The following is a 17,428-nucleotide window of genomic DNA, read 5'->3' as shown; positions in this document are numbered from 1 at the left end:
TGCTGGATATGAGACAAAATAATATCTGGAGATAAAATAATATCTAGAGAGGAAAACTCTTTGACAAACTGCCACTGTGTAAAGCAAATAGGATGCTGAATGGCTCCAGCACATGTGTTTGTCATAGTGCCATGTTTAGCTTTTCTTATTTGACGGCGGTGTTCAGTGGTGTAGGATCATTGCACTTGCCCTTTAAGTTGTTGAAATGAGCTTATACACATTGTGAATTATCTGGAATAAATCGGCATTATAAAAGATGGCCTCAAAATGAGAAGAAAAATCAAGCTGTGTGCCAGCCCTATTTTAACACAGCAGCTTTTAATTATGTTGTTTAATTAGAAAAAATTACTTAATGATGCATACTCAAAAATAACACTATGCTCGGAAAATGCATACGTTTTTTTAGATTTTGCTCTATATGAACGCTGTTGTCCTGCAGTGCAGCGCACAGTGGAAATGAAGCAGCTACTGGACTGGAAATTAAAAACAAAAAAATGATGGAGAAATGGTGAGACAGCTCCAGAAAAATGCTATTTTACTCTTTTCCCTCATCATGAAGAAAATAAGTTAAATTAAAGATGGAATCTGTGAAATTAGGTTGTTCTGTTTCCTATTGTTAAACTCTGTTAGAAAAGAATAATTTAATATACTGTCACATGATGTATCTCCAACATGTCTGCTATTAAAGACATTCAGTTTAAAATGACTTTTCAACCCAAAAAGGAACACTCAGCTGCTTTATCCAAAAGAGGTAAAACTACAACAATTGGAGGTGTGAGGTTTTCCTCGGACAGCGAGGATTACCTACTTTTTATTACCAGATTAGTGCAAATTGAATAATTAACAGTCCGTTATTAATCGGTAATGTCGAGTAAGGACACTACATCATCTGTTAAAATGGATGTTGTTATAGTGCTACTAACATGGCTGTCAGGTGGCATCAGGAACATATAGCTGTGGAAGTGTCAAGAAGGGGTTTAAAAGGATGATAACATTTCTCCTCTCCTCTCCTCTCCTCTGCTCTCCTCTCCTCTCCTCTCCTCTCACATCCTTTTGAAAAGCATCCTCTCTTTGAAGCCTGCGATGGGAAGAGGGAGCGATTAAAGCAGTCAGCAAGCAAATTAGCATGTCAAAAGGCCCTGAATCAATACCCCAGCTCTCTACCAACACAACCCTGCAGTCCTTTCACCCCCCTCTCCCTCTATCCGTCCCTGCCGTTCCCCCATTCCTCCGGCTGTTTCCCTTCTTCTCCCTCCATTTTCTGCTGCACTCCTGCACACTCTCCCTCTTGCTCTCTTGCCCCCTGTCTTTCTCCGTCGCTCACTTTAATTTTTTTTCTTCCCCCTTTTCCTCCAAAACCCTGTCTTCTCCCTCAGCTGAGAGACGGAGAGAAGGGGGCAGAGTCTGTAAAGGGAGATGGACGGATGTATAGGCAGAGAAAGACGGATAGAGGGAGAAGTGGACAGCGATCAAGTGGGCATGGGTGGATTGTTTCAGAGAGAGAGGGAGGTTATGAAAGAGAAAGAGGGCCTCTGCCACCGTCTTTGTGCAGAAGAGAGAGGAGAGGGAGAACAGACCTCTCTCGCCAAGGAGAGCGGAGGAGATGGAGATGAGGAGGCAGGGAGGGAGGTATAGAGAGAGAGAGAGAGAGAGAGAGAGAGAGAAAGAGACAAAAAACACGGGGGGAAGTGAAGTGGAAAGAGATTTAGTTCCAGTCTGGCAACCGTGCTTTTTCTACACTTCATCCGTCGGTTCACCATTGCACGGAAATCCCTTTGATCTGGAGCAATGTGTTACTGATCGCGAGGACTGGGTGGTGTGTGTGTTTAGACAGACCGAGTGTGTGTGTGTCCCGACCATTATCTGTCCGATATTTATTCTGTGCATCTGTCGCAGCAGCCGTATCACATGCTGTATCATAAACTTCTATTAACGTTCCAATCGGGTTGCGCGATCTAAGCCCGGAGACAAAGCAGGCCTGCAGCTCTTCACATGGACGGCCAACTCTCCCTCACGAGGTGACAATGGGACGCTGATTGCAAACACCTTGAAAATGTTATGTCTCTCCCTCTCTCTTTCTCCCGCTGATTTCTATCTTAAGCTCCCTCCATCCTGCCGAGCCGATAGTAGGTGGTCTTTTCTTCTCCTTCGTCATCGTCCTTTTTCTCAGGGGGCGCAGAGTTCAGTGGCCAAATCAAAGGCTGCTCCGTGGCAATCAGTTAGGGGTTATGACAAAAAGCCTTGCAATAAAGGGCCGCTCTGTAATCTGATGTGCCCTGAGACTGGACACAGTGCCCATTTTAATGAGCTAAGATCCCCCTTTTATAATCACGGTGGTGGAGGAAATGGCACACTGGCTCATTCTCCCTGGAAAAAACACATACACACACACACATACACACACACACGCACACACACACACGCAGGCACACACGCAGTATGTGTGATTTTTACGTAGGAAGAATGAGGAGTACAGACAGGTTGTTGCGAGGACATCTGTCCGTGCAATACAGTTGTGAAGTGGGAGGAGGCATTTTGGTTAGTCCTACGTGGACAATATTAGATGAGTCTGGAGCATTTCCAAGGCTTGAATCATCACCACAGACAATGAGCAGCTGCCTTAGAAAACAGCTGATTCGTTGATTAACAGTTGAAGGTACAAGCCTGTTTACATAAGATCATGAGAAGAGAAGTCTAAAATCGGGACTTCAAAGGTGCATTTAGGTCAAAAAGATCCAATCACAGAGCTTCAAATTCTGTTGCTTGTGTCGCTAATGGTGAACTAAAGCTAAAGTTTTTGCTTTGTAGAATTCAGCAGTTTAAATGAGTTTCTGGGTCAATCTTGAATTAATCCTACAACTGCGGCACACTGCTGTGTTGCAACAACGAAGTGTTCCAAATTTGCTTGTGCGCCGACTGTTACTCTGAACGGCTTCTTCTCGATGAGACATCACACCGACAACAAAGATCTAGCGGCGACAAAGGCTGACCGTTGCCTCGCGACACCTTCGTCTTCGCCAAAAAGCTAGACTTGAACATGCCGCAAAGACTACATCCAGTAAGCAGCTAGCTTGTAAGATCTGCGCCTGCATGAGAGGAAATAACTCTCCATGCCAACAGGTAGCAGTAGTGTGTATTTGTCATTCAAAAACTGGAAGACTCAGGTCTGGAGATATACAAACCATTGTTGTGTATCATTTTCACACTACTGTTTAGGAACAGACATAGTCTCATTGAGAATATGTCCAATAAAAATATTGCAAATGTCCCTTGCCGAAATAAGAAGAAAACACACCACATGGGTGAAATCATGGCCAGCACTGACAGGATCAATTGGCTTTCCCTTTCTTCTTCCATTTCTCTCTAGCTGAAAAGCCAATCAGAGCGATTTCTCTCACAGATTGCTCAGCTGGCCAAAAAGTCGCCAGCAAGGGCCAAATAGTGCCAACAGTGCGGGACACACAGGAAACAACTAGGGTAATGCAGTTTTCACGCTTCAGCTTTTGATGAGTCAAAGTAATGAAATATAACGAGTTGATTACTGTTAACGTTTGAGGTGCTGGTAGGCAGATTTTGTTACCTTTGGATAGAGCCAGGCTAGCTGGCACCCCTTGTTTGCAGCGTTAATACTAAGCTTAGCTAACCAGCCGCTGATTCTAGCTTCATAAATAGCATAGAGACATGAGAGTAGTATCAAACATTTCATGTCACTCAGGGCAAAAAACAGCTCATACCCCAAAATGCTCAACTAGTCCCATGAAAGAAATATTTATATTATATATATTTATGCTCGGCATAAACACTCACACACATACGTGGTCTCCAGAACTTTGAGATCAGTCGGCTGACCTCCAGCTGCGAATACATGTGCATGCATACGGGCATCCAAACTACATGTGTACCAAACCCTTCATGGGGTTGCCTGTGAGGTGTAACCTCTCTGTGGGAGAGCTGAAATCTAATTTGGGGATGTGGAGGTCCTGCAGCACCAGGGATCCCAAGCTGCAGATCTCCAGCCAAAGGCAGAGGTGTGTCCATGCTAGGGCACGTCTCTGGGATTAGAAACCTTGATCCCCCCTGATCCGCAGCGAGCTGTCAAACACTGCTGGGAGGAGAGGAGGAATAAAAAAGACGCGATCCATTGAAGGCTCACACCACGGAGGAATGTGAGGGGAAGAAGAAAGAAAGAAGAGGGGAGAGAAAACAGAGGAAGACAGATAGGATTGAGATTGAGAGAAAAGGAAGTGAAATGGAGGCACGTAGATATCTAAGTAGAGCGTGAATGTGTGCGATGGAGGGAGTGTGTGTATAGAGTAAAGGAGAGAGGAAGATGAATTGACTGCTGTCTAGTGAGCCTGATAAACGGCTAGGGATGTGAAAGGTGAAGTGGGGGGTTATGGGTACAGACGCTGATCGCTCTTTGAACAAGCCTAGTGCGGTCGTGTCACGACCTCTACCGTTGCAGTTGATATTATGGTAAATATCACTACCTGTGTGTATTGTAGGGTTGTTTCACTTGACTTTGAACTATTTTCATTAGAACCACTTTCTACTGAAGGAATAGCACCTATGAAAGCTGTTGATAGCACAATATCCAGAGTAAAGGGACTACAGTCTACAGAACTGACCTTTAAAATGACAAATAGAGCTATCTGTTGGTTGTGATAAAGATCCTTTGTGTTTGATGTGTAAAGATACACTATTGGCAGCGTTAAGCAAGAGAATAAAGAAAGTCATGAGCACATTTTTGGCAGATCTGCAGGGCACTGGGTGCTGCCAAGTATGGAGCATCACCCTAAGTGGGGAAAGAAACCATAAAGATAAGGTAAGATAACAGCGAAGGCAGGAAGAGAGCAGCAGACATACTTGAAGCGAAAAAAGGCGAGGAGTCCAAGAAATACAAAACATAACCCAGAAACTCGACGCTGGCCTCCTTCCAGCGGTGCCCACACACTTACTTCAAAGCCTGCTGTGCATTTGAATCTCACGGCCCTTTTGTTTGCCTCCTCCCATCATCGCCGAGCCTGTGTGTCTGTCCTCACATCAAAGCTAACGGCTAAAACGTTACACATTAGCAGAGTAACCCTGTCTAAGCAGCGGCCATTAACCCCCGGCTCCTGTTACACACCCTGCAGGCCCCCTGCAAGGCCAGGTTCAACTAGCCTGGGGTTAGGGAGGGCAACACATATATATACACCCTATGGCAAAGTTTGTGGACACACACATATATGCTATTAACTTAGGAATGCACACACACATCATGCAAAGCCATACCATGCGAACAGGAGCCGACACAGTTTCAAGTGGAAGGGGTATCACTTCCACGACAGCAGTGACCTCGATGCTGTTTTGAGAGAGAGAGAGAGAGAGAGAGAGAAGGGGAAAGTGGTCTGGAGAGAGTGAGGCCTGAGTGACACCAGGAGAGGTCAAAGGTTAAAGCAGTGACAGCCACAGTGGAGACCAGCAGACCGTCATTGGGCTGACATGAGCTGTTGAGGAGCTAGTGACCCAGGAAAGTTTTTATGTACCCTGACTGAACGCGCGCACACACACACAGTGCCTATAACTGCATGTCTTCACGCACACACTGCAGCGACACGATGGTGTGCACAGGGACTCTCAGGGACACACACCCCTCACGCACACACACATGCACAATAGAAGGTGCTTTGAGGCCCCAGACAGGCTGTCGTCTGGGAGCTACAAGTAGATTACCTAAACAAACAACCTAAAAATACCTTCCTTTTCACTCATACGTTGACCCTCCCCAACCCCTCCTCATAACCCACGGAGCTGCTTCTGAGAAACCGACAAGGTTGATGTTAAACTTGCCCCCGAGACCGCAGGCACCTTGGTAATTAAAGTTTTTGTACGCAGGTTTCTGCAAACTTAAGTGTTGACACGTGTGTTCAATTTGAGTATTTGTGGTGCGTTTGAAAGTGCTTTGCTTTTTTTTTATTCCGTTCACCTTAGGGATGCAGTAAAATCCATTAAAACTCACTTTGACAGAGACTTTAAAGGTAAAAATCACTGTGCTCAGTGCATTTTGAAGGTGTTCTGTGTAGTTATTAGGTACATCAGGCATTAGGCATGATCAGTCTGTCCTCTGTGTTCTTTATGCTGAGCATAAAATAACACACAATCTCTGATTTTCATTTTGGGTTGTTTGTCTTTTAAAAAATCCCCAACTGTAGGCGATTGTTATCCTTTTTGTTTCTATATTGATTTTGATACCAGACAACTTGATATGGAAGTAAAGGTTCATTTTCACTCAGGTATATGTGATACAGCTTTGTGGTAATGACATCATACTCTAACCATACAGACATTTTCTGGTACCATTGTTGTCACCTGAGGTCACACACGGTGGGAAAGGGTGGAAACATTAAGAGGCGTTTTAGAGGTGGATAATAAACGGAGTGATGAATTATTAAGTTATTAAAAACCTAAATTTACTCCACTTGTCTCTCAGTTTTCAATAATTATTGATTAACCCACACTGGGCACCCACACTGCAGTCCCCAGTATCATTAACTGTAATTAAGTGAACAAACTGTAATTAGGTAAGGGCAACATGGGATCAGCAATGCGTGCACTGATGCACACAACTGTATGTGTAAGAATAATGTTACAAGAATTGTGTAATTGGTTGCTCTGATAATATTGATTAGTTCCTCTTGGTTAGAGCTAATCAGTGTTAAAGTGGGTTCGAATTAAGAAATTGATGGGAATTGGGTTGCAGCAACAAACAGGATTTAAGTATGAAAATCACACCGTGTACATTTAGTGTTATTAAAGTGTTATTAACAATATTTTGTGAAATTAGAATAAAGCCTAGATGGGAATCTATACAAATTATATTGATAACTTTATTTTTTAAATGTGTATTGTGAATATGATGACCAGACAACCATCAATTAAGCTTAAAAAAATCTACCACAACAAAAAACCTGTAAACCCAACATTATGATGCAGAATATCACAATGTCACAATAACCTATGCAACCATGAATAAATGTACAATTAACACAAAACTATTGTATTCAAAGTGTTGCATTATGGGGCATTTCAGTGATTTGTTATGTATTTGTGCTACAGCGCGACACGTGGTTTACACTTGTTTACAGAATTTGATATGAGGCCCCATTGAGACTGCTTCCCGATGGCTTCCTCTTCCTCCCTATCTATTCTTGTTGGGTGTTTTTGTGTGTTCTCCTCACACATCCTCCCTTTTCCTGCCCCATTCTCTGTGACTCGCTGTGAGTAGAATAGTTCGGCTCTCCCGATTGTTTAGCGGTGTGTGCGCCGACGTGAGTGTCCCCTCGCACAACAACATTAGCATACTCCCCGAACTCCCACCTCTCTGCCACCTTTTTTCATAATTGAATTGAAATGCAGCTCTTTTCATCGGCAACAATGTCAGGAAAGCATGCAAGATACACTGTCTGCTCATACACACACATGCGGACACACAATCCAACATGAGACTCGGGGCCCCTGGAGACCTCGGGGAAATTGGACCAAGACAATACCTTGACTGAGTTTGTTTACCTCCCATCGTCCCTGCTCTGCTGGTGTACCCGTGCTTACCCTTCGTACACAAAGCCTGTTTGGTGTGTTTGTGTGTGTTTTCATGCATGCGTGGTATTGCAAAGTGCATCTGCGTAGACCAGAGGGCCTTTGAAGGGCTTTGTGCATACCTGAGAGTATGCAGGTGTGCAGAGGTTTGTAAGCCTCTGTTTGTGTGTATATATCTCTGTCTTGTTTGCCTTGAATTATAGTCCATTACCCACCTGCTGTGCAAATCTTAGGTCACAAAAGGTCCTTAGTGAGTTGGCGCCTTGCCCGGCTTTGGGCGGTACCACCCTTGTGGACCTGGCATTGGAGCAAAAGTGGAATCTGAGTGGCCCCCAACCAACGTAGCCAAGTCAAACAGTGTTTCACCAAACAAAGATGGATGTGTTTGCTGCCTTACCTCTCCGTCCTCTCTTTTAGTATCTCGTTCTTTTCCTTACATTCAGCCATGAAGGAGTGGTCTCGTCCATTCTGAGGTGGGTGGGTGGAATACTTTAGATTTTTGCGATAGAACCATTGTGCTAATATTCCTTCTTAAGGCCAGGCGAGAGGAATTCAGGAGGAAGTTGATGCCTACGTGTCAGTAAGAATGCAGAGACCTTCGTCCACAGGAAGTCTCCAAACAATATTTCAATTTTTCAGTTATGCAATCCAAGCAGTAACAATATAGGTGGCACCTCAGTGCACTCTTGCTCTCAATTGGGGCAGGAAATGGTTCGTTAGGCCTGTATATTGACAGAAACCTTGATAGTCGCTGTTAACAGTTTCAGAAAGGTTTTATACACTGTGATGACCTACATGGAAGAAAAAATCAAACCTCTACACATAAAATGCTGTAAACTTGCACATTTCAGGCAGCACTCTGGTTTGAATTTGAATCAAAATGACAAGAAATTAGTGAAAAAGACAGTTTCGTTGCCCCAAAGTATTTTGATGGGTTTCACATTTTACTGAATATTACCATTCTTTGCTCTCGGGCTCTACTTTGGTTGTAATTTTCCTTTTTACTATGTGTTTTGCTTGTCTGCTCCTTTGGCTGGTGCTCCTATGTGTCAGGTACAGACATTTTAATTAGGGCAGTGTCGTGGGTGGCTCTTGTGTGATGGATTGGTGCTGCTGAAAATACAGTTATAAATCATCCGGCCCTGACAGACAAACTGCTGGCAACTCTTGCACCCCCTGGCACTGGCCACCGTTAGCAAAGCTGCAGTGATTGTCAGCAAGGTTGACTTGTGTGTTATTAACATCGTTAGCCTCGCTGGCTTTTGTTCTTAGCCTTCATTAACACCAGTAAGGGTGTCAACCCAGATGTCACCACCCGACTTTTTGCTTTTGCATTTTCAAGGGATGGTACCACTAGTATGGGACCTTTCCCCTGTAGGTCAAGGTCAAGATGTGCGACGAGTGTGTGTCATCAATCATGGTGATCAGTTTCGGTAGCCGTGTGTCCCTCATCCATCACACTGATGGGTTTCGCTGGCCGTGTGGCTGCATGTCGGCGTCAGGGCCGGAGGTAATTAATAACCCCCAGTGACAGAATTAATGAGTTAACCTGCTCCACTCTCCTGCTGTTCCAGTGACAGATGCTAACGGTCAGCAGCTAGTTATCCCTGCTAATATGCCTGTGGCTCAGGTGTATTGATGCTGATGGTCTTTTATTGTCTGTATGCGTATCTGAGTGGGAATAGACAAAGATATACATCCAGACTTTGAGAGGTTTCTTTTTTTAAATCCAGCTCCCAGGTATACGCAAAGCACTCTTGGAATAGTAATCCTTCTAGCTGGAGTCTCACCTGAGCAACAAACTGCTTTCCACAGGGAGAAAAGGTAAAAAAAAAACAAAAAAAGAGATAGAGGAGACACAAAGGCAGACGGATATGCCAGAAAGGCAGGTTGAATAGAGATCGCTGGCTCCTCAAGGTGCAGGAGAAGGAGAGACTTTCCTTGCCCTCGGGTCTTGAAAGCTGATCGCTTGGTTTTTTGAAAGAGCAGCTTTGTGAGGACGCCTCTGACTGCTCCTCTGAAGAGTGCTCACTGTCTGTTGTGACTTAAAAAGAGTGACCGAGTTTTCATCACCCAAAGAAGATAAAGTGCAGCCTTGAAAGGGAGGGAAAATGCTAGAGTTTGAACTTAATTCTCTTTTTTGATTATAAGAGAGGCAATTGTTCTGCCTGGGCAGGCCCAGTTATTGTGAGCCGTGTGCTGGGTGTTATATTCCTGGGGCTTTTGGATGGCTATTGTAGCGCAAGTTTGCTCTCATGCTTTCAGTCCCCAGTGTATTGGATACTTTGTTGTGTAGGCTGCAGAATAGCTTGCCTATCAGGCTTTGCGTGCGGGTTACTCAAGGTGGGCTGCAGTGGGTGGGTGTGTGGGTAGATGTGGTTTTATTTGGCTGCAGTGTAGGGAGCATCCGTGGCTGCTCAAAAGCTCGGTGTGTAGGTTGTTGCCACTCAGAGGAAAACTTATCCGGGTTTCAGCTGGCTCGCGTGTGGGTAGCTATCATTGTATCATTAGCTTTTGTGCACTCCTATTTTTTTTGCAGATGGCTGCGTCGACGGTTTTGTCTTGAACAGAGGTGCCCGTTTTCCCCTCCCCTCGCGCCGTGCAACCAATTCAGCCCGCAGAATCCCCACCACACGGACAAAACTACTCATTAACTCCCACAACCCTCTCCCTCCACCCTCGTTGCCCCCTTTCCTCCAAACGTGCTTCAGCTTAGAGACAACAGGGATGGGGATGGGGCGGGGGAAAGACTGACAAAAGGGAAAAAAAGACTAAAGCCAGTGAGGAGGATTGAATGAGTGAAAGAGCTGCTGGGGGAGAAAAGGGGGGAAGAATGCGATGTCCCGGTCTATGAGGGATTCCATTTTTTGCCTTTCCAGAATAGAACAGTAAGTCACCAGTCTCTTTGTCTGCCTTTGATCTCTCAGCTCAGGGATTTGGCACCTGACAAACCCCTCTCTGTCTGAAAGGAGGCCTGCCGAGAGAAAGCCTCGGAGAGTGGGAGAGAGAGATAGAGGGCGAACGGGAGTGAGAAAAAAAATATATAGGCGAGTTAGAGAGCGACGGGGCGAAAAAAGAGACAGTGTAAAAAAGATGGTGTGGAAAAATTGGGTTAGACACTCTGAGAGCTGTATGAGAGGATGTGATGAGGGCTTCTCAGCTCAGGATCCCATAAAAACTAAATACATGTGTGTTCATGTGTGTCTGTATTTGCGTCTGCGTGTGGGTTTGCCATGGCTGGCCAGGACAGTGATAAATCCAGCAAGTCTTAAGGGAGATTCCTCTCTGAAGCCACGGTCTCTTGGACCACCCACTACTGCGGTCTCTTCCTTTACACTCACACACACACACACACACACACACACACACACACACGCTCTCACTCCTAATAGGAAGCAAATTCCCCAGTTTAACTTGGATATCGACTTCTCTTTTCCCCCGACTGTTCCTTTCTGCGGGGCAGTAGCTGCTATAAACAAGCCCTCATATGTTGACGTCACACATTCAAACACATTTTTAGTGTACCCAACCTCAGATTGAGATGCCAGAGCATGTCTATGGCAAGCGGGGATTTGGAGTTGAGCAAAGGATTCTGGGACAGCCCGCGGGGGCTCTGGGGTCAGTCTGGGACAGCTTAATAATTGATGAGCGAAAAACTCATCAACCGTGCACAGTTTGAGGTAGCCTCTTACACTGTGTCTCTTTAAAAGAGGCTCAGGCCCAAAGGCTGTGAAGCATAGGACTCAATTAACTCTCTCTCCAGCTTTTAGCAAGGGGGCACAGTCACAAACAGCGGGTTGACCCTGCTCTCAACTCTGGACACTTTTCCTGGTCAGCGCACATGTACAAACCCTAACAGCAACTTTGTGTTTTGTCACCTGGAGCCGTCACAACCTCTTAAACAATAGCCGCAAAATCCCAGTGTCACCCTGTCTCTGCTGATGTGACTGGGCATTGAAAGATTGCTTCAAAGATAGAGAGATAACAAAAAGCGCCTCCCGACTAATCTCGCCCTTTTCTGAAGAAAAGAAACGGAGGCTTCACGCACCCCTGCAGGCTACAATCAAAGGGACCCTTAGCTTAGCGTTAGCGAGTGAAGCGGCAGGGATTTAGCCCTGATTGACTGAGTGGGAACCGTGCAAAGAAAGGCTCAGCAGGTAGCAGCTAGCCTGGCTCGGTAAACGCCACGCTACGCTAATCCAGCTGCAAGAGAAGAGCGGCTGCGGGGCAAAGAGCCTCGCTTTATTGCGACTCCAGGAGAGGGTTTTCCCAGCATTTTAGGGGGTTTGTGGATTTCCTCCTCTGTGCGTATGTGTGAGCATGTCGAGCGGTTGGTGGAATGTGTGTTTTTGTTGGAGGACGGGCTTCCTCCTCGCTGCGGTGTATGCGGATAGGCACTGATTTGATTTCTAGTGTGGTGAACACATGTGGGAGTTTGTTTATATGACTGTTCTTTTGTATGTATGATCCCCTGATGTATTTATGAGTGTGGTATTGAAATAATGCTTTTCAAATGCACTTTTAGATCTGGGTTGCATACAGCGAGACTCTGTGTGTGTGTGTGTGTGTGTGTGTGTGTGTGTGTGTGTGTGTGTGAAGGGGGGGATCTCTTTACCCCTTCAGACTTTAAGTGTGTAATTATCTGATTTATATTCGGTATGAATTTACCCTTCTGTCTCCAGTGGGTCTTTTTACATCATAACAAGACAGACACACACACACACACACACCGCCCACTCTGCCACCGACCCTCCGGCCCCAATGCCATTCGCCGCCCACTGCCAAGCACACGGCAGCCTCATTGATTGACAGGTTATTTGGTCCAATCGGTGTCGCGACTGTCTGCACTGCACCTCTCAGAGAATTGTTCTTTTGTCCTCCTCTTCTGGTTCAGCGCTCACAGGGTGAAATATAACTCCGCTAGGCTTCCCCGGCCATTATAGAAACGGATAGATGAGGGAGAAACTCCTTGAAACACGAGCCCTCCAATCAAACTGTCACTCAAAGGAAAGGCGAGCACTGTGTCGCCAAAAGTAGGAAAAGTGTCACTTAGGTTACCATTTCGGATTGAGGTGTGTGTGTGTGTGTGTGTGTGTAGGTGTGTGTATGTGTTGTGCCCCACAGAGTGAAAACAGTCTGGTGAGAGTGACAGAGCACCTGGTGTGCCAAGTGTGGTGGCATTTGTTTGTTAAATGGTCTGAAATGCCAACGGCTCTGGTTTCATTGTGGATCCAAATCACGCCAATAGAGCATAGCTTAAATTTGTGAGAAATACAAGAGGCAGTTATTTGAGCTTGTCGTTTTGTCAGAGGAAATATAGCACCCTTTACTCCTGTTGTTTTTGATAATAGAATGCAGGTTCGTGAGAAAGGAGAAAGGGGAGAAAGAGTTGAAGATGGAAGATGAAGACAAAGGGAGGGAGGATTGGAGAGGGAAGTAGAAGCCTCCGGGAGCGACATTGTTTTCTTGTTGCTGATTAGAGGGAAATGGGCAAGATCACAGAGTTCTCTTCTTCTCCTCCATTGAAAAACAATTATTTGATGTCAAGTGCAATGCTACGGCAACATCTCCTTATTACCAAAGCCTGAGGCAGCCTCCAAAATCAGCTTCATTTGTGATATTCATTCTTAATGTAGCTTACAAATTTTTATTAGAGATGGCAATGTGTGTTGCTCAGTCATTCACTCTCGGCTAAACTACTTTCCTGAATAAAATATGCAGTTGTGTGATGGATTTCCGTGTTATTTTGAATGTTCATTGTCCTCGGAGGATGCATCCTAATGACTTTGTTGATGTCGTGATTTTTCATTTAGCAAACACTAGCCAGCGCCTGCTGAGGCCTGAGAGAGATGACCAGTAGGCGCACAAAATAAAAATTTGAACCTGAAAATGAGCTAACTATGGGACCTTTAAATCTATAAACAGTACAGCTGCTAAACATCAGCATTGCCTTTGTGAGCAGGCTAGTATGCTGATGTTAGCATTTATCTAGAGGGACTGATTTGCCTAATTATAGAGCTGCCAGCATGAGCATGGCAGTCTTGTCTCTAGAACGCTCCTCTCTAGTTCAAAGGTGTTTTAGGTGATATACGTGTATCTCATGTTAAAACAGTACAGCTGGTATTGCCTGTTGATGTCACATATAACTAAACCTACCCTCCTCTGTCTTTGCTTTCTTTCCAGCCTGTAAGATTGGTTACTACCGCGCTCTGGCTACTGACGGCGCCTGTGCCAAGTGTCCGCTACACAGCTACTCCGTCAGGGAGGGATCCACCTCCTGCGTCTGCGACAAGGGATACTTTCGCTCCGAAACGGACCCAGCGTCCATGCCCTGCACCCGTAAGTACACCCACCTGTAATGCATACAGTACATTTAATGCATAGGAATACATGATATACTATGATTGAGCAGTAAGCCATGGCGGGCTGTGATTTACAGTGATTTGTTAACAGCTTAAGATATGTATACTGTATTATTTACACAATGTAGTTATGGAAAAAAAAACACGTAGCGCGTAAACAGAGTGATTGGTTTTGCCTAAACATGGTCACGATTCTCTCTCTCTCCTTCTCTCTCTCATGCAATGTCAACCTGAATTACCCCCTCACACACAGAGACAGTCTCTCTGCACACACATAAAGCAGGCGGCGGCTGGTTTAATAGGTGTCTTTTGATTCCAGGTGGTACTTAGTGATCAGTCATGGTGACAGAGAACTAATGAGGGTATAAACCGCCGCATCCCAGATTCAGTCTTCCACCGAGAGATTGGAAAACAGCAAAGGGGGGCGAGAACGCTGGAGAGAAGACAAATAGAGATAAAATGTTAGCGGAGACGCAGGGAGGTGACGAAAAAAGGTGGAATAAACAAGGGCAAATGGAAAACTGGAGATGTCTGCAGAGAATGAATAAGATGTTGTGATAGAGAAAAGGGGGTAAGGTGCCAAGGAGAAAGAATATACAGGACTGCTTCGAGCTGAGGAAAGTTAGATTTTTATTTCTCACTCTCCACTTTGCTCCATCCAGCTGTATGAGTCAACCGCTGTCACATTGGCTCTTCCTATCCCCCCTCCCTGACTCACCATGACTGTGATAACAAATATTGTTAACAATCCTGCCGCCTAATGACACCTCTTCCTTTTTAGAGCTCATTCTTTGTCTGAGTCATGGCGCTGGGAGTTCATACTGGCAGAAATACACACAAAGACAGAACAAACAGAAAAAAACCCGCATTACACTTAAATCCCTGCACTCTAATTTCCCAGGAAAATAACAGCATCCATGCTTGCATTCGACAGACGTTTGTGTATGAGTGAGTGCGTGTCATAAAACAATCTTTAAGAACCAAAACATCTGTTAAGTTGCTGAGCTCATAGTTGGCTTGACTTTAGGCCCAAATGATCTGTCAAGTTCCTGTGGATTCATCACTCAGCAGAGCAGTTTATTTAATCAGATGAGCAGCCCGACCTCTCCTTAACACTTAACTGTATGAGCAGCAACAACACCGGACGGCCTCTAATTATTCCCCTGCCGTACGGTATCTGTGCAAGATCATAAACATGCTCTGTTGTGTCGTATCTTCATGATCAGGAATGAATGAAAATGTGGAACTTGAACAAGATGGTAATCTGCAGTGTCCTTGATTGTTGATTTTTGGGTATTTTTCTGTTGCAAAGTGCTGATTGTGAGATATTTTTTCTCTCCCAACGCTAAAAAAAGGTTGCAAATGGGAAAACTTTTGTAACTTCAGTCATCATAACTCGTTGGTTTCATTTCCTATAAACTGCCAATAGAAAGTACCAAAATTGGTATTTGGTCATTTGAAAATATGTCCAAGAGCAACACTGTAGAGCAGTTACAGTAAGTTGGTTAATTTATAAGTTCAATGATTTTAGTTATTGATAAATCCTTTCAAGCAATGATGCCAAATACTTAATGGTTCTGGCTTTTAAGAAGTTGCAGCTTTGGCTTGCCTGACATTAAATCAAGCGAATCGATCTGTAGGTTTTGGGGCAAAGTAAGACATTTGATGATATCACCATGACGTTGTGATGTTTTATAGACTAAACCAGTAATCAATTCATTGAGAATTTTTTATTAATTATTAATTAAAATAAGCTGCAGCCCTGCAACAATACGTTGTTCTCAGGCATGTCAGCAATGTGGGAGTTCATGGTCTTCAGAACCAATAAATAAGGTTAACCATTTTCATTATTACTCCATTTTTACTGCAAATTCTCAGAATTTAAAAAATAATCACACCGGTGTTGAAACAGTGTCACAAACTATATTTTTAAATGTGATTTTCACCTGAAATGTTGTTGTATTTATTCTTTAATACAATTTTCACCTGTGTTTAATTTATTAGTTTATTTATCCAAGAGCCTTAAAAATCTATTTTCAAGAAAGCAGCAGTGGAACAGGAACGCAGCCCGAAGGTTTCTAGTTTTTTAACATTTAACAAACAAATATTTTTTTGTGACATTACAGATTTAAAGTAAGGATTTAAATGAGACTCACTACTTGGTCACACGTCTCCAGTCTCACCATTTTGTCACGTCACTAATATATTGAGTTACTCATTTAATGAATGAGCTTTGCGCTCATCCCCATTGTCCTGTTAGTCACTGTGGCATTTGAGTGTGGCTGCTGCGAGCAACAGCTGTCAAAGCTCATTACTTGGCTTACTTTACTGGAGCCTGCCCTGCCATCTCCGCTACGTTCCTGACTCTGCAGCCAGGAACTGAACATTAGCTGGACTCTCTCACCGACCTTTGCCCCGCCTCGTCAGCCGGTCAACATTTGATCTTTGAACTCCCACCCTGTCTGTCGTCTGCTGTTTTCCTTCCTCATACATTTTTTTTTACTTCTCACCCACATGTTAGAGCTCTGTAATTACAGCTGTCACTCACACATTACTCCCCATCCACATTTTGTTTTCGCTCTCTCTCTTTCTCTTAAAAACCAAGTCAGAGTCACGAACCGAGCAGATGAAGGAAAAAAAAAAATCTCTTAAAGTCGTTTCCCAGTTTGCCTCGCTGAAGGTCAGGCTGGGAAAGAGCCAGCATCTCTGGTAATTGGTGTGCGTGCGTGTGTGTGTGTGTGTGAGTGTGTATCGGTAATTGAAAACGCTTTTCCCCTCTCTTAGCTCGGAGTCTAGCGATGCAAGATGATGATTAAAACTGGATGTTGTGTAATTCCGTCATTGTGTGACAGTCTGTGTGCAGGCCTGTATCTGCTGCCGCATTCTGTGTCAGCGCCGTTCCTGCAACTTTGCTCTTTTGCAGCAATTGTTCCTTTGAACGCCGTTTAATGTGTGATACATGCGATCGAAACACTCGCTTTCCAGATTAGAAACCCGGAGCCAATTGAATCGCTTGCCTCCCACACTTTGGGAGGCAAGCGATTGGATTTTCATTCGGATCTGCCAGAGGAAACTGGCAGGATTAATTAGTTTAATAGTTATATTTCCTGTAACAGCCTTTTTTTTAGCACTTTTTTGTGTTTTATTTTTATGTTTCTCGTCTTGTGTCTGTGTTTCCTGGCTTGTCAACGTTTTCTTTCTTTTTTTTGTGTTACTGCTTCTTTATGTCTTTGTAAACCATTTAAAAAAAATAAAATCTCACTTTTTTGTCAAGATTATTAAGCCCTGATACCTGCAACTTTTAGCATATAGTCCGTCTAATACAAAGCCAGATATTTAAGTTATTATTTTAACACACAACACTAAATTGTTTTCATAGAGCCAGCAGGTTGAAAACATCCCCAGCTTAGTTATTTATAAGCATAAAGTTTAGCATCAAAATATATTCAATGCAAAAACACATGAATACATGTGGGTGAGTATAAATA

The 17,428-nt window shown here is 44.2% G+C and overlaps 1 protein-coding gene across 3 annotated transcripts in view; it reads left to right on the top strand.

Annotated features, from left to right (window-relative positions):
* Nucleotides 1–17,428, top strand: part of epha4l (eph receptor A4, like) — a 56,158-nt gene that overhangs the window by 10,177 nt on the left and 28,553 nt on the right. For all 3 annotated transcript variants that reach the window (XM_084350853.1, XM_084350852.1, XM_084350851.1), the window contains exon 4: nucleotides 13,762–13,917. In XM_084350853.1, coding sequence (XP_084206979.1) covers nucleotides 13,762–13,917 — 156 coding nt within the window. The remainder of the gene's footprint in view (nucleotides 1–13,761; nucleotides 13,918–17,428) is intronic.

Source organism: Pagrus pagrus (assembly GCF_965226575.1).
Source record: "Pagrus pagrus genome assembly, chromosome: 4".
NCBI classification, from domain to species: Eukaryota; Metazoa; Chordata; class Actinopteri; order Spariformes; family Sparidae; genus Pagrus; species Pagrus pagrus.
This window is presented reverse-complemented; position numbering and strand designations above follow the sequence as displayed.